Consider the following 21,983-nt stretch of genomic DNA (forward strand, 5'->3'; position numbering starts at 1 on the left):
CCAAGATGACAATGCCAGGATTCTTCGGGCTCAAATTGTGAAAGACTGGTTCAGGGAGCATGACTCATCATTTTCACACATGGATTGGCCACCACAGAGTCCAGACCTCAACCCCATTGAGAATCTTTGGGATGTGCTAGAGAGGGCTTTGCGCAGCGGTCAGACTCTAAGATCTTGGTGAAAAATTAATGCAACACTGGATGGAAATAAATCTTTTGACATTGCAGAAGCTTATCGAAACAATGCCACAGCAAATGCGGGCCGTAAAGAGCTAATGGCGGTCAAACAAAGTATTAGAGTGAATTACCCTTTTTTTTGGTGGCAACTTTTTTTTTTGGCCAGGCAGTGTAGTATATAATTAACCTATTTTAAGGATTTAAATCCTCATTCCATTTGCAAATCATCTTATTTACCTCCTCAATTTAAGGGTAAATACACTTAATTTAAGACATTTTGACTTATTTCTAGATCGCTTTAGCAGTGCAGTGACAGAAATGCTCCCTGGAGTAGATATATCAGCTTGTTTTACTTCTTAAATAATAACAACAAGAAAAAAGATAATAACTGGTCCTTAAAAACCCCTGAGAGGGTTTATTATTTCAGCCTAGAAGGTCAAGGTGGGTGCTGTTCTATTCTACATCCACCAGGATTTTGGTCTAACAGCACATGCATCACTTTCTAACAGAAAACACAAGCAAACTTCATCGTCTCTATTTTCTATTTCAGTCCCGATTGATTATAAAGTGATAATATTCCCATATTTTCCTCTGGGTTCGTAGGATGTGACACTTCGTAGTCCCTGCAGGCTCCCATCCTCTGCAGGCCATCCGTCTGCAAACACAGCCTGTGAATTATGGAGGAGGTCTTTCTTTCCTGTGGCGGGATGAGGGTCTGTTGGGAGATCCGGATACGAGCGGCTGCATTGTTCATGCAGGTGTGCAGACCAAGCTGATGATTTCACCGTGAACAGTGGGCAGCCTTCCTCACTGTAGCGTGTTTCAGTTTCTGACGGGGCGGCAGATTCTGCAGCAGAGTTCGGCTGGCAGTGCACTACTGGTGTTGGATTTGGGTTTCCTGGGCGGGACCTTTTAAGAGGCTGATGGGTCGAATGTTTTTCGATGGTTTGTTCTGTTTGTTCGGTTCTGTTGTAAATGAAACAGAGTCTATCTGTAGACATCAAAGTGTCAGGACGAAAATAAACCTTCAAATCTGGAATCACGGCTGTTGTCTGATGGTCTGAGTATCTGCACCTATGTACTGTAGGAATGTGTGTCCATCTTTGAGGTGTGTATGGGGTGTGGGATGCTAGTCGCGGTTGCAGTTGCGTTTCTTAAAGAAGAAGAACGGCGTCTTCTGAGGTGGGCCCAGCAACATGGGGACCTGGTTCTTGTGCGTGATTCTGACCTGTAAAAAGAAAGAAAAGAAAAGGATTCAATCTGAAATCTGAACAAGTCTGCTTGCTAGGCTGGCAGTCATCACTTCCTGTCATTGTACAGGAAAATAACTCGCTGTAGTCTTGAATTAACTGACAGGAGAGGCTTTGCTGCACTGTGACAATTAACCAACGCCCCCCTGTGAGATGAATAATATGCTGTGAGATTTGATGGAATGACATTGTTGGAGGTCGAGGTTGGGCTTGTGCAGAGGTGGCTGAGTGAAAGATCCGGGAAACGAGCCAAGGCACGACAAAAGTAGGACATCACGAGCTTGGTAGGGCGCTCTGCCTGCCAGGCTTTAAGAGGCGGCCCCTTTCTGAGGTATTTATACTCCTTGAACCTTTTAGCATTTTATTTACATGTTCGTACATCAAATTATTGGGAATTCATTTAAGAGACCAACAAGACGCAGCTAATACATGTGAAATGGAAGGAAGGTGATTAAATAGCTTCCAGAAATCTTCCTGCTGCAGCTGCAGAGGGCTGGAGGCATTTTGCTTCCATTTTTCTGCATTTCTTCTGCAATTTGGAGTTTGGAAGCTGCTGTTTTAGAAAGCATCTAAGCTCATCCCCTTAGATAAAACTCACATGAACCCCAAAGACCCAAAGGAGGCAAATACAGCTTGTTTGTTTGCATCTGACTTGGAATTTCTATGTGCATAAAAACTACAGTTTGTTTAAAGGAGAAGGCCGGTCATATTCAGAATTCAAACTTCTGAAAGTACTGATATATTTGCCTGCTTAATTTAATTTAAAAAAAAATATTTAAGAAGGGAACCTTTTGTCCGGGACTGAACGAAATGATTGTAAAGTACAAGATGGTGCTGCAATGTTCTGTGTGATTGCAGATTTTTGAATGACAGCGTATTGCTAAGTTCTCACCGTGCAGGGCGGCTGCATCCAGGGCTCACCATCGATCTGCATGGGAAGCCGCCGAGACGTCCTGAGAAGAGACAGCAGAGGGATGAAGGGTGAGGAGCTGGTGTGGGAAGCAGAGGTTGTTAAGGTCAGATATCAGCCATCTTCGAGGCAAGAGAAGAGGCCCATCAACACTGTCCCAGGGTAGGGTCAGACACTGCTCTCTTTGTTCCCATGAGAGCAGTTCCCAGACAGGCCCCCACTCTTTAAACTCCCCAAACCCACGGCCCACACACACATGCACGCACCCACACAGCCAAAGTTGGTTTAAGACTTTCACGCATGGCTCTGTGACTGAACAAACACGTTATGGGAGAATGGCGGTGCTGAATACTCCGTTAATTCTGGTCTAGGAAACTATCAGTGTAAATATCAGAAAAAGTGAAAATGTCCTTCAGATTCAGCTTAATGCAGACGGCTGTGTTTGATAAATGAGCTGTACGCAGTTTAACCTCTACATCATCCATGGGATTTTTATTTTCTCAAACCCCCCAATATAAACAATCAGACACAGAAAAGGTAGGGAAAATAGCACAGAAATGCTAATGTTATTTATTTGAAATTATGATTTAAATTCAGTTCAGTTCAGTTATTTCTATAGCGCCAATTCACAAGACATGTCATATCAAGACACTTTAAAGAGACAATTCAAGCAGATCATACAGTGAGATTGGGTCAAACCAGCTGATTGCATCGACTCATTGACTCTTCAGCAATCCCTCACTCTAAGCATGCTCGTAGCGACAGTGGAGAGGAAAAACTCCCTTTGAACAGGAAGAAACCTCCAGCAGAACCAGGCTCAGTGTGAGTGGCCATCTGCTGAGGACGACTGGGGTTCAAGGAGACAGAAACAGACATAGAAAAAGAAGCTGAGATACAAAAAGTTTATAGATGTTGGAGTTTGGCCTATTTTTCAGTGTAGTCCTGTTTCTCTGACTGTGATTAATTGCATGTGCTCTCTTTTTGTTTTTCTTTTTTTGTTTTTTTTTAATTAATATTATGTTTTTGTCTTTTATCAAGTTTGATTAGATGGACTGAAGTCAAAAATGGCTCTTTGGATTGTAAAGGTTGTAGACCGCTGTCTTTACCAATTGGTTACCTAGTTCATTACCAGTGTTACTGGTAGCCATTTTGATCCATTATTGTTACAAGCAGAGAACACATTTTGTAAATGGAAATGGGCAGCTCAGTAGCGCAGTGGGTAGCACTGCCACCTTGCAGCAAGAAGGTCCGGGTTCGATTAAGGGCATGTTCTCCCTGAGCATGCGTGGGTTCTCTCTGGGTACTCCGGCTTCCTCCCACAGTTCAAAAACATGACTGTTAGGTTAATTGGTTTCTCTAAATTCTCCTTAGGTGTGAATGTTTTTTTTTTTTGTCTCTGCGTTGCCCTTGCGACCTGTCCAGGATGGACCCCGCCTCTCGCCCGTAGACAGCTGAAGACACCAGCACCCCTCGCAACCCTGCTAGTGATAAGCATGACTGAAAATAGATGGATGGAAATAAAATAACATAAATTTATTTTGAGTAATTTAGCTGTTTTCTCAGATTATTATTCAATTTTCTTTCTTTTAAAATAAGATTTTTCCAAATTAATTTCTCATATTTAAAATTTCCAAGTTGTATTTTTGTGACTTTCTTTTTTCAATAAATTTTTTTAAATATAATTTCATATTTTGCAATAATTTTTTTAATGCATTTTACAGATTTTATATTTAAATTTTTTTTTTGTCCAAATCTATTTTTCCGAGTGAGTTTAAAAAATGTCATTCTTTTGAAATTGTGTTTCAAAGATCTAATTCTAGCCCAACACTGGAAAAAAATCGAAATCTAGATAAGTTATTTTTTTCTTAAAATAAGTGTATTTGTTCTTGGATTTAGTAGGTAAAAGAGAGATTTTACCAATGGAACAATACAATTTACACTTACAATAAGAAAACACAATTGCATTGTCTTATTTCAGGTGCATTTTATCTAATTTTCTTATTTTAAGAGTAAAAATACTCATTCCATTGGCAAACTATCTCATTTACCTAATCAAATTAAGGGTAAATACACTTAATTTAAGACATTTTGACTTATTTTTAGATCCTTTTTCCAGTGAATAAAAATGTTTGCTCTTGACCCAGACACTGACCAATACAATGTTGCTGCTAACATCCATGCAGACCAATAAAAATGCGTCTTCACTCAACATTCCAGAGGAAAGCCCGCCCCCAGAAGTGAAGAGAATATAATCTGGTAATAATAAATTGAAAAGAATGACATTTGTAAAACTCATTCTAAAGAATAAAAATTACAAAAAGATTTTTATAAAATCGTTAATTTTTTTTTAAAAGATAACATTTGGAAAATAAAATGCTGCATTGAGAACCAGCTGTTCGTTCTATTTGTAGAATCTGACTGTAGACGTCGTCACTCCAAACTGAAGACGGTTCAACCTGTGAGTCAGCTCAAAGTCCCCACAGCTCTCTTCATAAAGCGTAAAGCTAAGATGCATAATTTATCAGAAAGAAAGATGTCCTTGTTTGGACCTCAATGCTCAAAAACCTCTCAAAAGAAATCCATTTTTCATTCATTTTGCATTTTATGTCCTGCGTCATTAGACTAGAACACAAAGACAGGGTAGAGACAGAGCACAGTGAAAAAAAAGGACAGAAGGTGAGAGGTGCAACAAACGCAGCTGTGCTTTGGGGAAAAGATGGCAGAAGCCGCTGACCTGATGGTGACGTTGGCACATTGAGCCAGTCTGCGTCCTGCGCTCTTCAGCCCGGTGTAGATCTGGCCCATTTCTATCGCCCCCTCCAGGCCAACCACCTCCAAGAGCTGGTCACTGAAGTCTGGAAGGTACCAAAGACACAAAGACAAAAAAATTACAGCTTGCTTGCAGTTTACACTCAGACTTTAGACTTAGAAAACTTTAATGTAATTTTGTAAACACAGAGTTTATACAAAACAGTTTCATTTTGTACAGCTTTCAGGACATTTCCATTCCATAAAGTACAGCAGTAAATGTAAACAGTGTGGGAGAAAAAAACATGGTGCAAAAAATGCGTTGATATGGAAGCTCAGAGCATTAAATATAGATGGTGCAAATATGCAGAATTTTCCTTTGGTGTCGTCGGTGTGATGCAGTGTCTGTGACATTATTTAGAGTTTTCTCAACATTAAGGCGGTAATGAAACAAGCCTTCTTAGATGACCAAAGTTCTAAAAGATAAGCTTTAAAAAAACAGAATGGAAAGAGTTAGGGCTTATTTTTTAATTAGTCATTTCTTTGAATCATCGATTAATCGAAAATGACCTTTAACATTTGAGAAGGTTGCAAGTATCTGGTTTGATCCCCACAGCCTGCACTCTGTGTTCCTGAGCAAAACCTCCATACTGCTCCCTGGGCGCAGCAGAATACACACTCTGCTTTGTTTTTAAAAGATATAAATATAAAAAATATAACCGCGGATGTCTGGGGGACAGTGATTGGCCTCCACGTTCTGAATGCTGGCGTACCATAAAGAATAAATGATGAACAGTTTAGTTTGTGCCTTCAACTCGTTGCCCATAGGAAGACGTTACTTGGATATAACGGAATATCTTCAGAACGGCTCCAAAAGACACAAAACTCATATGGGTGAGTAGAACATGATGGAATAACGTAAAACCAAGGACCAATGGAAAAAAAATGGTGTTCCCCTTTAAATAGAAGTATAGATACTGCAGTTTAAAAACACTCTGGTAAAAGTTGAAGTATCAACTTCACCTCTTTACTCAAGTAAAAGTGGAAAAGTATGTGTTCTAAAAACTACTGAAAGTATAAAAGTATAAGGCCCAGTCCACACGAAGTCAAAACGAACACGAAACGCTAGTATTTTCCAGAACATTTGTCGTAAAGACGGAGACGTAAAATAAATGTGATCGTCCACACGAATGCATGAAAACACTACAAAATGTATGCCAGGCCTGTAAGTGGCGCTGTGGTGCCAAAGCAAAAATAGGCGACGAAATGTTGGGCATGCGCACTAATATTTATACATGGTTGCCCTGCGGGTCCATTTTCGTGGTTCAGTCAAATTCAGGTGCTGAACTATGTCGTCGATATTGCTCTGTTCTTCCTGGAGATATTCCAGAAGAAGAAGATTCTGTTGTAAGCCCGACAGCAGGGTGAGTAGCATTAGCAGCGACCATTCAACACAGTACGGCGCCATTGTTGTTGTGATACTGTGTCGCGCATGCGTGTTTAGAGGCGACGTTATGACGCATGCGTGTAAAAAAAAAAAATGCGGTTAGAGCTTAAAGATGGAAACGCGAAAAAACGGCGTTTCAAAATTTTCCCACTCTGAAGGCTTAATAAAAAAAAGATCGTTTACAGACCCCCGAAACGCCGGCTTCGTATGGATGAGAGGCTGGTTTGGTGAAAAATGTGTGCGTTTAGGCCAGGGTTCAGCTTCGTGTGGACGGGGCCTGAAGTAACCTTAAAAAAAGCAGCCAAATGCCCCTACGTGAATTGAAAGCTGAAATGATCGACCATTTTGAAAAATTCTTAGAGATAGGACCAAGGATGAGAGAAGTCTTGTTGGTCTCCGTCTCCCGATACGCTCTCGCCTGCGTCCGACCTTTCAGACATTTCTACATCTTTTTCTGAATCCCACATTGTAGCATGGCATAGACAATTCACGTTAGCAGTTTGAAGAACACCTGCTAGCTTCTGATGATTTCCTTTAGCCAGAGATGGGAAGTAACGAAGTACAAATACTTCGTTACTGTACTCAAGTACATTTTTCTGATATTTTTACTTTACTTTACTACTTATTTTTATGGTGACTTTTTACTTCTACTCCTTACATTTTTACACAAATATCTGTACTTTCTACTCCTTACATTTTAAAAAAATTGTCTCGTTACTTTAGTTTTGAATCATTTCAATGGAGTTACCGTTATTATTTTTCACGTCATCAATACCAAATTCAATCTAATTGGATGGGAATCTACGTTGCATTTGACGCACCACTACAAGATGAATCGACAGATTCGGCGGTATCTATTGGCGGCAAATCATTGCTGCTTGGTGGCGGTGGCGTTAGCATAGTAGCATGGACAACGAGATGATTGAAAATGAACACAACGGAGATCTAGTCCTATTGGCAGACATCCATTTAAAATGTAGGCAAGGCATGAAAAAAGTGGTTTCTACTTTTACTTTTATACTTTAAGTAAATTTACAAGCCTGTACTTTGTTACTTTTACTTGAGTAAAGAAGTTTAATCAGTACTTCCACTTTTACCAGAGTATTTTTAACACAAGTATCTGTACTTTTACTCAAGTACGGAAAGTGAGTACTTTTGCCATCTCTGCCTTTAGCTAACCAATGAGTGTTTGCGTTCTATGACTCATCCAATCACACTAGTTTTCACTAGATGTGGGTGGAGCCAATGATCTGCATTGGATGGAGCACATGACGGGAAATAAATATTTAGAAACATTAAACCGAAGCCAAGAGTAACGAGGAAAGTTTGTTTTAGAAATGTAAGGAATAGAAAGTACAGATACTTGTGTGAAAATGTAACGACAACATTTCACCTGTAAAGGCTTTAGGCACGGGAGAATAACGCTGCCTCAACATGAACTTCCTTCCTCTCCTCTGCAGCGCGCATGACGTGCTGCGACAGGCTGGAGTCGGACGTTCTCCTGAAAGGAGCCCGCAGCCAGATGGATGTGCTCACAATCACCGAATGTTTTACTATAATTATAGCTAACCTTTGTGTTTCTGTTCTGTGTTTCTACAGAAACTGATAGAAGCGGATTGTGCTGCTGTACGGTGAACCTTCAGCCTCTCCAGGACGGCTGGGTGGCAGCCACTCTTTCAGATTCTTTGTGATTTGAATTTCAAACCGAAAACCTGAGAAATGTTTTGTCCTCTCAGCTGGCGTGATAATTTGTTAAGTGTGACAGCAGAGAGTGTTGGCGGCTACTCGTCTGCACTAATTAAGTGTTATGGCAAACAGATCACATGGCAGCTTTGATTTGGCTGATCTGGCTTCTTCTTCTTCTCTCCCATCTTAAAAATCCTCCCACTGATTAGTTTGTTCTGATTTATTTTACTGAGAGGAAACTCTCTCTCTTTCTCTGATGGCTTCCAGCAATCTGTGACACAAAGTCTTAAAATAAACAATATATATGATTACAGCCACTGATTTGAATGTACTAATAACCAGTTTGTAGAATAGATGGACTAAAATTAATTCATAAATGTGATGCACAAGAAAATGAATAAATGGATTAAAACAGGTGGGGGGGGGTGGAGGTTAGGTGATCAAACAACATCCTAAGCTTTGATCATATCTCAGTTCTGGCTGCTTCATCATCTGAATGTGGAGAAGATGTCGACCTAAACCTTTTTTTTTAGGCTTTTTTGTACGATATACACTTTTTTATATTGTCTGTTGTATTTTTATCTTTAATGGCATCTTGCTTAACTCTTTGTACTCTATATATCAAAGGTCACGGATTAGCGGACCGCGGTCCGGATCCAGACCCAACCTGATTTAAAACATTTATAAATTACTGCATGTTTTCCAACGACAATATCTAAATTCACTTGCACCTCTTCTCCTGTTAATACGGTAAAGCCCTGGGGAGCGTCCGGCTCCAGGCTGCACGTGATCCAAATGAGCCAATCAGCTGTCAGTCTGGGTTGCTGCTGCTGCTACTTTTAGAGACAGCAGGCAAACCTGTGGCAAGCCGGGCGATGGGAAAGAAGGAGAAGACGATGAGAAAAAGAGAGCAGAGAAAGTGTGGACTGCTGGAAGAACTGCGGTGAACTGGTGAAAGAAAAGTGAAATGGCGTGCTCAAAGATGACCCTGCACATTTAGAGGATGTTTGGCTCAACCTGCTGCTGTGAAGCAGGATTCTCCACCATGAACAGAATCAATAATAAATCTGGATCCAGGCTCAAAATGAGCACCTTGATATGTGCTTGAGAATGGCTTAGTCTCCATTCAAACCCAGGTTTAAAGCCTTGCAGGGCAGCCTAAAGCCCACTGCCAACATTAAGACAGAAACCAGAAGGAAAATAACAAACCATCAGTTCAGGGGTTTGAGAAAATATGGGAATCAGGAAATTATCTATAAACCAAACTGAACGATTGTTGTTCTCTACTTAAAAAACACTTTAGATTAAATTCTTTTTTTTATATTTTTATATTATATATTTTTATATTATATATTATATATTTTTTATATTTTTTTTATATATATGTTTATATTTATATATATATATATATTAGGGATGCACGATATAATCGGCCCCCTATCGGTATCGGCCTTAAAACTGAATATCGGACATCGGCCACCCCACCGATATTTAACCCGATATTTGATCAGCTTCTGAGTTTCTAAAGTCTAAAAAACTTCTTTACCTTCTTCTTCTTCCTCAAAAACTTCTTTTTTACAGACTTAAAAACTTCTAAAGACGACGGAAAAAATATTGATACATTAAAATATCCCAATATCTTCATATGCTGATATATTGCCATTTAAAAACACCATATCAATCTCTTTTACTAATGAAATATTGCTATATGTCATCGTTATGCTACAAAATCCCCCGAAAATTCACGAAATGTTGCCATATTTTTATATGTTGATATACTGACGCGGTATCAATCTATTTTACTAACAAAATCTCACAAGAATTTGCAAAATATCACGAGAGTTTGTAACAGAACGATGAAATTTAACGAGATTTTGAAAGTAAAATAGTTCGATACCGCGTTTTTAAAAATCAGTTTGATATCAGCATATGGAAATATATTTGAGTATATTATTTTTCAAAGTGTCAGAAATGGATAACAAAACTGCTATTTTCAATGACTACTTATTTTTGTCCAGCTTTAACATCGGTATCGATATCGGTTATCGGCTACATGAGTTTTAAAATATCGGCATATCAGATATCGGCCAAAATCCCAATATCGTGCATCCCTAATATATATATATATATATATATTTTTTTTTTATTTAATGTATAAAATGGATGCATAAAAACCTTACTTTATTTCAGTGTTTAAAGTAACAGATTATAATTCAAAACGTCTCCGGACCTTTACTGGTTGATGATTTTCTTTATTCTGACCCTGCTGGTTTTTAATTGGTTACCCCTGATAGATTAGCTACTGGAACCAGAATTTCCCTGAATGAGTAATCCCAGGGATAAATAAAGCTTAATCTAAGTCTAAACTAACATGCTGAGCCAATAGAAAATCCAGGAGATCCACGGTTGCTCTTTAGGAGCTGCAGAGATTCGCTGCACGTTGCCCCACATCACCTCTCGTTTTTGGAGATGATTGACAAGAACAAATACATCTGGTTTGTCAAAAACCATGTAGGAGACAGTGGCGCATTTATTACACTGAACATGCTGAACACCGGCCCCACTGTGAAACAGGGCGGTGGCACCATCATGCCGTGGGGAGGATTTCCTTCTAAAGGGACGATGAAGCGGATCAGAGTTGATAATGAAAGAGATGGAGCTAAATACAGAAAAACCCTGGTAGAAAATGTGTCATAAGTCTGGAAAATCAGCAGGAGGTTTTTATCCAACATTTATCAGTCATTTTCCAATTTCCATTAAATAAAGTGATTTTATTCCGTTTCTTCTCTGTTTTTAAATGTTCTACTTGTTGCCATGTTTTTGTTTAACTCAGCTGTAGATCAGAGTATATCTAAACTTTACTGGAGTCATTATTTTTAGACAACGTTCCACTTCTACTCCTTTCATTTTTTGCAATTATTTCTACTTTCTACTCCTTACATTATAAAAATACTTTTGTTTCATTTAAGCTTATTTTCATTATGGCCTGTTGGTATTTAAAAAAATCAAAATGATTTTTTTCATCGAGACAATTCATTTCTTTGTGGTTGGACTCGGTGCTGCCCCAACTTGTTGTTCACCACACACCAACAGAAATAATTTTTCAAGATGATGCAAAGTTAAACGTGACACTGTTATCATTAGTTATCAAATTAAGTAAATTAAGCCTAAGAAAGTCAGCCTAAGGAAGTTATCATCCAGAATTGTTGATATCCTTTAATAGGATAGTACAGTAAAGCTTCTGTCCTTCGCATTTTTTCCTGCATTACTTTTACTTTTAAGTAGTTTTAAAAAAGGTACTTTTTACACTTTTGCTTAAGTAAAAAGCTTAAGTTGATTCTCTAACTTCTGTAAAACTGCTTTTAAACAGTAAGGCAAGGCAAGGCAAATTTATTTGTATAGCACAATTCAGTACAAAGACAATGCAAAGTGCTTTACATGATTAAAATATAGGAAAATAAAAAAGGATCAAAGCAAGTAGGAAACAAAATAATAATAAAAATGCAGAAACAAGAAAGAACAAAAAAATTGAACTAATAATGTTTTAGTTGAACTGTTTAACTAGAACAGTGGACGGCAATCCTAAACAAATGTGTTTTTAGTCTTGATTTAAAGGAACTCAGGCTTTCCGCACTTTTAAAGTTTTCTGGAAGTTTGTTCCAGATAAGTGGAGCATAGGAACTAAATGCCGCTTCTCCATCTTTAGTTCTGGTTCTAGGTCTGCAGAGCAGGCTGGAGCCAGAAGACCTGAGTGGTCTGGAGGGTTGATACACTAGTCTGTGATGTATTTAGGTGCTAAGCCATTCAGAGATTTATAGACAGAGTAAGGACTTTAGAACTGGGGTGATGTGCTCTACTTTCTTAGTCTTAGTGAGGACACCGGCAGTAGCGTTCTGGATCAGCTGCAGCCGTCTGATTCACTTTTTAGGCAGACCTGTGAAAACACCGTTGTAGTAATCAATTCGACTAAAAATAAATGCATAGATCAGTATTTCCAGATCGTGCTCAGTAGGATTTCTACTTCTACTGGAGTAATACACATTAATACTATCGACACCTTATTTTATTACTGCTCTGCTCCTGTTAATGATAATTTCTCCCTCGGCTCCCTGCCTTATTTCTCCTCGACTGTTTCTCATTCTCACCTGATTGCTCACATGTTCTCTCTGTGCCTTTTCTCCTTATGTCTCTGTTTCCCTTCCCTGTTCCTGCTCTGGTGTTTCACTTTATCCTTGCTGTACATTTTCGTTATTTAGGAAAAAAACTCGTGGTTCAGTCTGCGTTTGGATCTCATCCCCAACAAACAAAATAATTACTGCATTTATTGGTGTTGAAAGCAGCACAGGTTGCCCCTTACATTCACATCATGGCAGAAGTAGTGAAGAGATGTGCAAAAGGCAACGATGGGGTACAGACTATAGTTTACCTACCATTGGTACAGGGGGAAACACTTCAGTCTCTAAAAAAAACAAACAAACATTTCCTCCCTGTGATGCTACAAATGTGACACTTTTCTTCTATTAATGAGGGTGTTTAGCCTCGTGAGACCATCCTGATCTCGCGAGCTTTCAAGGTTTCACTCGCAGATCAGTCTGGAGACTCTCCGTTAAAGAAAATTTGGAACCGTTCACCAAACGAACGTCCAATCAGCGTTGGCTTTGAGGCGGGTTGAGGTGTGACGCAACGAGAAGCGCGACAGTTCAGTCTAAAGAATGGCTTCAGTCGATGAAACTAGCGTTAGCGTGGCTATCGAGCAAGTTTTATCGGAATTACAGAGTATTTCTTCACTGAAAGAAGAGCAAAACACTGCTCTGGAGGCTTTTCTCAGAGGAAAAGATGTTTTTGCTCTTCTCCCGACTGGTTTCGGCAAGAGTTTGATCTATCAATTGGCTCCTCTTCGTCGTCGCTCTGTTAGTACGTCATATGCTTCGTTGATCTGATTGGTTTATTTGGCCCGTCTATCACCAACATAGGCCAATCAGCTAACCAGTATTTTTGCCCCTTCCCAAAATTACTTCAACGGAAGGTTTCCAGATGGATATGCGGAGCAAATCCATCTGGCGGAGTCAGGTTAGAGGGTGTTTAGGATTTCCTCCATGACCGAAAATTTGAAGTATTACCTCTTAAAATGGAGCCTCTTACACTGCAAGAATGATCTAGAAATAAGTATAGATTTCTTAAATTAAGTGTATATACCCTTAATTTGAGTAGGTAAATAAGATGAGCTACCAATGGAATGAGTTTTTACTCTTAAAATAAAGTAAATAAAATGCAGTTGAAATAAGACAATGCAATTGTTTTGTTCATATTTTAAATATAAAATGTCTTCTTCTACTCACTATGAAAAAATGCACTTTTGAAAAAAAAAAATATTTTTTTTACAAGTATTTATTAGCTGATTAGTAAAATTCTCCCATCCTGAGTTTAGAACAACTTTAAAGACTAAATGTATTTAAAATCAGCCAATGTAAACAAATCCAGCTGTTTTTTTTATGTCTTCTTAAGGTATTATTCTAACAGAGGAAGCATTGATTCTTTTTTCTGATCCGGGGTTTTTCTCTGTATAAAGGCTCTTTGTTTTAAGGTAGAGCTGGAATCAGGAGTTTGGACTCGTCATCCAGGACTCTCTCAGCCCCCCGAGGGTCTCTGCTCTGCATGCAACCCTGACAAGTTGCAACTGGCCGTGCAGCCTGTTATGACTGGAACCGCTGCCTCGGTGTGCCTCTGTTAACAGTGTAAACAATGTTAATAATTTTCCAGCCTTGTCAGAGCTTGCTCAGCCTGCTGGCTTTGTTTCAAACCACAAACAGGAAGCAGTTGTGTGCTTTCCTCTGGAAGGGAAATTGTTTTTCAAAGAGGTTCATGCCCCGCCGGACTTGGGACCAAGCAGAGTCATGAAAAGAGAGAATTTCAGTGTAACAGGAATGTAAACAAGGACAAACACTTAGAGACACCACCCAGATGCACTGCATGGTATTTGGATAACTGGTGTTTATTATTAATTATTTAAACATAGTTAAAGCAATGGGGTTATTATAGAACATGAAGAATATGAAAACTGTATACTGTACAACGTCATTGCCACAGTTTCTTGTATCTATGCAACTGAAAGTTGCTGAAAATGAGTACAAAGTGTAACTATAGCTGAGAGAAAGTGGCTGATCAGCTGATCAGGAAGGCCAGCTCTGTGACTGGATGCCCTCTGGACTCTGTGCAGGAGGTGGGAACAAAAGGATCCTAACTAAATGAACATCTCTGTTGGATAATGTCTCCCACCTCATGCATGAAGCTGTTGCTGGAGAGTTCCTTCAGTGACAGACTGCTGCACCATAAATGCACCATGGAGCGTTATCACAGATCCTGCCTCTCAGCAGCTATAAGACTCTAGAACCACCACTGTTCCCAACAACCTCAATCAGTTGTTACATTCATTCTGATTTTACAGTCTTACGAGAATGTTTTGATCGGGCCGACTTTCAGCCTGATGGTGCGTGGTGTAGTGTACAGGGGATAACTATTTGCGATCAGCCTCTCACGACCACCTCCTAATCAGGAATCGTAAGGTCAGGAGAAAATCAAACATGTTTGATTTTTAGTTGGGCGTCTTAAGGTGGTCGTGGTCAAATCACTCAGTGCGCAACAAGGATTCTTCTTCTTCTTCTTCCTCTCAGAGGAAAACCCAGCAGCATGGCGGGGGTGCAATGAGTGAAATGGAGTTCTTTCTGTAAAATTGACATACCGTAGTAGTAGCCATGTTTGCTCAGCCATGTCTTTGTCCAAATACGTAGTTGCCTTTTCTTTTTAGGGCTTTCAGCACTAAATTAGACAAATTGCCAAGGCAGCGAGTTTCACTCTGGTGAGCTTCATATTCCTCTTCTACTTGTTTGGCTTCCGGATAGACGAGTCCGAGTAGCGCCATCTCACTGCGGAGCTGAGTCCTACGTGGTTTTTAGCAGTGGTGTCAAAAGTTCACACATTTGTTACTTAAGTAGAAGTATAGATACTGCAGTTTAAAAACACTCTGGTAAAAGTTGAAGTATCAAGTGAAGAATTATGCGCTCCAAAAACTACTTCTAGTATAAAAATGCCACTATATGAATTAAAGCTCAATTTTTTGACTATTTAGAAAAATTCTCTGAGATAGTGCCAAGGATGAGGCAGGTCTTGTTGGTCTCCGTCTCCCGATACGCTCTCGCCTGTGTCCGACCTTTCAGACATTTCAGCTTGGCTTCACTTTTAGAAAAGTTTATTTTGTGGCCGGAACAATTACCAAAATTGTGAATTAGCCGAGTTAATGTAGGGATAGAATATGTACTGTAGGGGAGCTCAAAATAATCAGAACGTCATCAGCATACAGCAGGATTTTATGCTAATGAACATCAAAGAGATTCCTCTAATACTGGTATCTTGTCTTATGGCGGCAGCTAGAGGTTCCATAGCTAGTGCAAATAATAAAGGGGACAGCCCTGCTGTGTACCCCTCTCAATATTTAAATTATTAGACCTGAGTCTGTTTGTAATTACAGCTGATAATGATGATGTGTATAGAATCTGAATCCTTTTAATAAAAAGCTCACCTAGGCCGAATTACTGGAGTGTGAAAAATAAGAAAGGCCACTCCACCCTGTCAAATCCCTTCTTTGCATCAAGAGAAATAACTAGTGCTGTATAGTACAGGGAAGAATGCTGAATAATGTTAAGCAGGCATCTCACATTATGTGATGAAAACCTTCCCTGAATGAAACCAGTCTGATCATTCCTAATAATAGAGGGGAGAACATTTTCCACATATGAGGCTAGAACCTTTGCAAGCAACTTCAGGCCTGTATGAAGAGCTTTCTTCAGGTGCTTTCCCCTTTACTAAAGAAACATTAGCCTCCATTAGAGATGTTGGGAGGGCCCCAGCTGCAAATGAGGATGGAAACATTTCCAGCGTTTGTAATTTGAAGAACACCTGCTTTCTTCTGATGATTTCCATTGGCTAACCAGTTATTGCGTTCTATGACTCATCCAATCACACTAGTTTTCACTAGATGTGGATGGAGCCAATGATCTGCACTGGGTGGCGTTGTCATGATGGGTTTTCTTTGAGTAAAGCCCAAGATGCAGAGCACACACGGAGAGACAGGTAAAAGTCCAAAGAGTTTATTAAAGGAGCACAAGCACATGAATATGAAACCGGAACAGTTCAGGCAGGAGGTTGGTTCACTGGGGTCTGTGCAGGGAACGGGGGATGGCTGGATTGCTGAGATAATGGGGTGCTTAGCCTCTAGCTGTAAGCTAGCTAGGACGGCTTGGATCTGAGCTTCCAGCTCAACGCAGAGAACAACAGGGGATAATCCACATGGTAACCTCTGGGGAACTCCTCAAAGAAGTCCTCAGGTTTCTTCCACGTAGGGATCTGCGGGTTGGCTCACCAGGGCAGATTGCAGGTTGGGCTTTCCAAGAGCTTCTGGCTTGAGACTGGTTTCCTATGACGCAGCTCTCCCAGAGCTGCAGACCAGAGACAGGGTTCCAATGAGGGAGCTTCACAAGGAGACAGGAGGCTAAGCTCATCCAGAGCTTTCACGAAGATACAGGAGGTTAAGCTCATCCAGAGCTTCCACGAGGGACAGGATACCTGTGAGGCAGAGATAAAGAAGATATTAGAACCTGGTCTCGACCTAGGAACAACCAAGACTCTATAGCAGAAGGTTCAGGAAGCTAACCAACTAAGATCAACACTGCGGCGTGGGATCAAGGACAGGCAGGAGCTTATAAAGGAGAGGTCTTCCGATAAGAGGATTAGGAACAGGTGTGCAGGAAGGTTCCAGCTCCAGAAGACCCACAGCGCATCCTGCTGGAGACAGAGGGTAATCTCCAGATCCCCACAGTAACTCCAACCCTAAGGGAAAAACAAAGAGAGCAGAAAAGGATCCTCGGTGCCCTCTGGTGGGCAAGCCTGAGGATCCCAACAGAGCCCCCCCCTCAAGGGCGGATTCCAGACGCCCCCTGAAAAAAAAAGTCCAAAAAACAACAAAAAACAACCCACTCAGGGTGGGCGGAGGGGGCACTAGGGTGAGGAGGGCCAGAGACAACAGAAAATAGAGTCCAGAAAACAAAAACAACCCACCCAGGGCGGGCGGAGGGGGCACTAGGGCGAGGAGGGCCAGAACCAACAGAAAAAAAGGTCCAAACAAAAAACAACCCACCCAGGGTGGGCGAAGGGGGAAACAGGCCAGGAGGGCAGAAAACAAAAACAGAGTCCAGAACAAAAAACGATCCACTTATGGTGGACGACAGCAAAGGAAAACCCAAAAACTTTCTTGGGAACAGTCTCTGGTGGCCGGCCGAGGGACCGGCAGCAGGACACAGTCTCAGGTGGCCGGCCGTGGGGCCGGCTGCAGGACACGGTCTCAGGTGGCCTGCCGTGGGGCCGGCTGCAGGACATGGTCTCAGGTGACCTGCCGTGGGGCCGACGGCGGAGGCGTAGTTGCTGCTCAGGAGGTCGACCGTTGTGATGAAGGTGGAGCAGCAACTTAGGGGGACCACCGCCGAGCCGGAGACAAGGTGGAGGTTCAGGAGGCCGGCAGCGGGGTCGAAGGCGACGCTGACACTCTGGGGGTCTGCCACGGGGTCGACGGTGAAGATAATGCTCCGGGGGTCTGCCGCGGGGCCTGAGGCGAAGCTGACGCTCTGGAGGTCTGCCGCGGGGCCGGAGGCGAAGCTGACGCTCTGGAGGTCTGTCGCGGGGCCGGAGGCGAAGCTGACGCTCTGGAGGTCTGCCGCGGGGCCGGAGGCGAAGCTGACGCTCTGGAGGTCTGCCGCGGGGCCGGAGGCGAAGCTGACGCTCTGGAGGTCTGCCGCGGGGCCGGAGGCGAAGCAGCTTATCAGGAGGATGACGCCCAAGCTTCAGCAGGTACCCCCACGGGGTACCCCGTCCCCTCCTCGGCAGCTCAGGAACAGTCTCAGAAACAGCCGCCGACTGCGGCTCAGGAGGAGGCTCTGAGGAGAACGCCGACTGTGGCTCTGAAGGAGGCTCTGGGGAGACCATCGAGTGCGGCTCTGGAGGAAGCTCTGGGAAGACCATCGAGTGCGGCTCTGGAGGAGGCTCTGAAGAGGTCGCCGACTGCGGCTCTAGAGGAGGCTCAGAAGAGGCCGCCGACTGCGGCTCTGGAGGAGGCTCAGAAGAGGCTGCCGACTGCGGTTCAGGAGCAGGGGAGCCCGCCGATTGCGGCTCCCAATCAGGAACAGGGGAGCCCGCCGATTGCTGCTCCCGATCAGGAACAGAGGAGCCCGCCGATTGCGGCTCCCAATCAGGAACAGGGGAGCCCGCCGACTGCGGCTCCCGGTCTGGAACAGGGGAGCCCCCCGACATCGGCTCCCGGTCTGGAACAGGGGAGCCCGCCGACAGTGGTTCAGTCTCAGGAACTGGGGAGGCCACCGACTGTTGCTCCACCTCAGGGACATGCGAACCCACCGACTGTGGATCCGCCTCAGGAACATGCGAACCCACCGACTGTGGATCCGCCTCAGGAACATGCGAACCCACCGACTGTGGATCCGCCTCAGGAACATGCGAACCCACCGACTGTGGATCCGCCTCAGGAACATGCGAACCCACCGACTGTGGATCCGCCTCAGGAACATGCGAACCCACCCACTGTGGTTCCCCCTCAGGGACAGGAGAAAACACCCATGGGGGCTCATGTTCAGTCTCTGAGGTGGCTTGAAGTGCCAGCAGGGAGTTCTTGGAGGCCTGAGGTTTCTGCAGATGGACTCTAGGAAGAATCAAATCACACACCCCACATTCTGACACCTCTTTTAAAGCCTGCTCAGGGGTCTCTGGACGGCACAGAACTGACTCAGGGGTCTCTAGACGACTAAGAACTGACTCGGGGGATTCTAGATGGCTCAGAGCTGGCTTAAAGCGACACCGTTTCTTACGTCAGGAATTAATGGAAACAGGGCCAATAGATGCGGAGACTGACTGAGACAAAAGGTAAGCAGGTGTGCTAGTGGATTCAGACGCTAAACTAGTTGGTTGGTTGGGAGATGAACGAGGTGACAAGAAGGGGAAGAGATCATCTCTATCCCCATAGAAAAAATTCCAGAGATCGGATTCTTGGATTTCAGGTGCTCTGACTGTTCGGGTATGGAGCTGTGGTATAATTTTGAGTTTCTTAGTGGATGGTACTAACTGATGGTCATGTAGGTGATGGCTGAACTGGATAGTACTGTACGGAAGTTGACTGAACAGGGCTGTACAGGACTGTATGGGGCTGGACTGGTCTGGACTGGACTGGACAGGACTGGACTGAACTAGGCTGGACTGGACTGGGTTCCAAGATCTGCACCTAACTCTGGCTCGTAATCTGTGATCCAGATAGCTAGCTAAACTGAAGAGTTCCTCCAATGTTGCAGGTTCATCGACTTTTGCCAGCTCATCTTTAATCTCAACATTTAAAGCATTGAAGAAAATGTTTTTGAGCATGGCATTAGTCCAACCGGAAGTGGGGGCTCTGACCCGGAAATCAATTATAAAATCTTTGACAGTTCTATTCCCCTGTTTTAAGTTAGACAGATCCTGAGATTTGGTTGAGTCAGAAAAGGCTAGAGAGAATTCTTTTAAAAAACGTTCAAAGGTACAAGAAATACTGGATTCAGAAGATAAATAGGTCTTTGCCCATTTGCGGGCTTTTCCGGATAATCGTGATAGAATAAAGTCTATTTTTTCCTTGTCATTCGAAAAACTGGAGGAGGAGAGTTCAAAAAATATTCTGCACTGAAATAGAAAACCGTTTAATCGACTTGGAACGCCAGAGAACCTTTCAGGAAGTGACAGGATTGGTTCTGACCTTGGGGGCGGGTTTGGCTCCGGAACCGGAAGTTGAGCAGGCGCCATCTTATGATTCCCTCGAAGTCCGTAGAATCCAGAAACGTTAGTTTTAACAATCAAAACTAGAGTTTAACTCACGGAGGGTTGTGTCTGTCCTTGGATCTAAGCGTCCCGTTCCTTAATCCACCGACGGAGGTGATCTGCTGGGCTTGTGTTTTGGCCGCAGTGTTCTGTCATGATGGGTTTTCTCTGAGTAAAGCCCAAGATGCAGAGCACACACGGAGAGACAGGTAAAAGTCCAAAGAGTTTATTAAAGGAGCACAAGCACATGAATATGAAACCGGAACAGTTCAGGCAGGAGGTTGGTTCACTGGGGTCTGTGCAGGGAACGGGGGATGGCTGGATTGCTGAGATAATGAGGTGCTTAGCCTCTAGCTGTAAGCTAGCTAGGACAGCTTGGATCTGAGCTTCCAGCTCAACGCAGAGAACAACAGGGGATAATCCACATGGTAACCTCTGGGGAACTCCTCAAAGAAGTCCTCAGGTTTCTTCCACGTAGGGATCTGCGGGTTGGCTCACCAGGGCAGATTGCAGGTTGGGCTTTCCAAGAGCTTCTGGCTTGAGACTGGTTTCCTATGACGCAGCTCTCCCAGAGCTGCAGACCAGAGACAGGGTTCCAATGAGGGAGCTTCACAAGGAGACAGGAGGCTAAGCTCATCCAGAGCTTTCACGAAGATACAGGAGGTTAAGCTCATCCAGAGCTTCCACGAGGGACAGGATTCCTGTGAGGCAGAGATAAAGAAGATATTAGAACCTGGTCTCGACCTAGGAACAACCAAGACTCTATAGCAGAAGGTTCAGGAAGCTAACCAACTAAGATCAACACTGCGGCGTGGGATCAAGGACAGGCAGGGGCTTATAAAGGAGAGGTCTTCTGATAAGAGGATTAGGAACAGGTGTGCAGGAAGGTTCCAGCTCCAGAAGACCCACAGCGCATCCTGCTGGAGACAGAGGGTAATCTCCAGATCCCCACAGTAACTCCAACCCTAAGGGAAAAACAAAGAGAGCAGAAAAGGATCCTCGGTGCTCTCTGGTGGGCAAGCCTGAGGATCCCAACAGGCGTACATGAGGTGAAAAGTACAGATACTTGTGAGAAAATGTAATGTCAGAAGTACGAAGAAAAACAAGTAATGGAGTTAAGCATAGATACCTAAAAAGTGTACTTAACTACAGTAACAAAGTATTTGTACTTTTTTTGCCTTTTATGTACAGATAAAACCTGAAAGCTATTGTGGAGGACTTTCGTGTTTTTTTTTAAAGACCCACCCTCTCAGGCACCGCGCAGTGGAGGAGGAGTTACGTGACCAACAGGGAGCAAAAAGCAGTGATCATTAGGGGTGAAGAAAAAAAATCGATTTGAGCTCAAATCGCATTTCTAACATTTAAAGATTCAGAATCGATTCTCATTTTCTTTAAAAATAATTTTTTTTGTGGGTGCGGATGTGCCTTATCAGGCACCGTAGTGTTTGGTGAAACCAATGAGCAGCGTGAGCTATGCACAGGCATGCAAGTGTTAGCCTAGCAGGCTACAGAGTGGTGTGCAGTGTTGTGTGAACTACTGTGTTTGTTGCCGCTAAAGTATGGAGGACAAAGAAAAAGAAATTCAACCGCCGGGGTCTTTAAAAGCAACCATTTGGAAACACTTTGGATTTTACCTTCAACCCGGCCCTGGTAAGAAAGGACTTGACATGACTCATGCGATTTGCAGAGATTGAAACGGTAAAGTTAAGTATTTCAGGAGTACTTCAAATCCCCGCTCTCATCTCTAAAGACATGGTAAAATGGTAAATGGCATGTACTTATATAGCGCCTTTATTCAAGTTAGGAGACTTGACCAAGGCGCTTTACACTACATTCATTCACCCATTCACGCACACACTGATGGTGGC

General features: G+C 42.8%; 1 protein-coding gene across 1 annotated transcript in view; it reads right to left on the reverse strand.

Annotated features, from left to right (window-relative positions):
- Nucleotides 1-174: 174 nt before the first annotated feature.
- The window catches only part of LOC119775281 (diacylglycerol kinase beta), a gene marked incomplete at its 5' end in the record, with an annotated part of 150,721 nt that continues 128,912 nt past the window's right edge, over nt 175-21,983 (reverse strand). Inside the window, 3 exons of the mRNA XM_038273207.1 lie at nt 175-1,404; nt 2,319-2,379; nt 5,071-5,191. Coding sequence (XP_038129135.1) covers nt 1,306-1,404; nt 2,319-2,379; nt 5,071-5,191 — 281 coding nt within the window. The remainder of the gene's footprint in view (nt 1,405-2,318; nt 2,380-5,070; nt 5,192-21,983) is intronic.

The sequence above is a fragment of the Cyprinodon tularosa genome, unplaced genomic scaffold (assembly GCF_016077235.1).
Source record: "Cyprinodon tularosa strain WSP-4 unplaced genomic scaffold, ASM1607723v1 ctg860, whole genome shotgun sequence".
Classification (NCBI taxonomy): domain Eukaryota; kingdom Metazoa; phylum Chordata; class Actinopteri; order Cyprinodontiformes; family Cyprinodontidae; genus Cyprinodon; species Cyprinodon tularosa.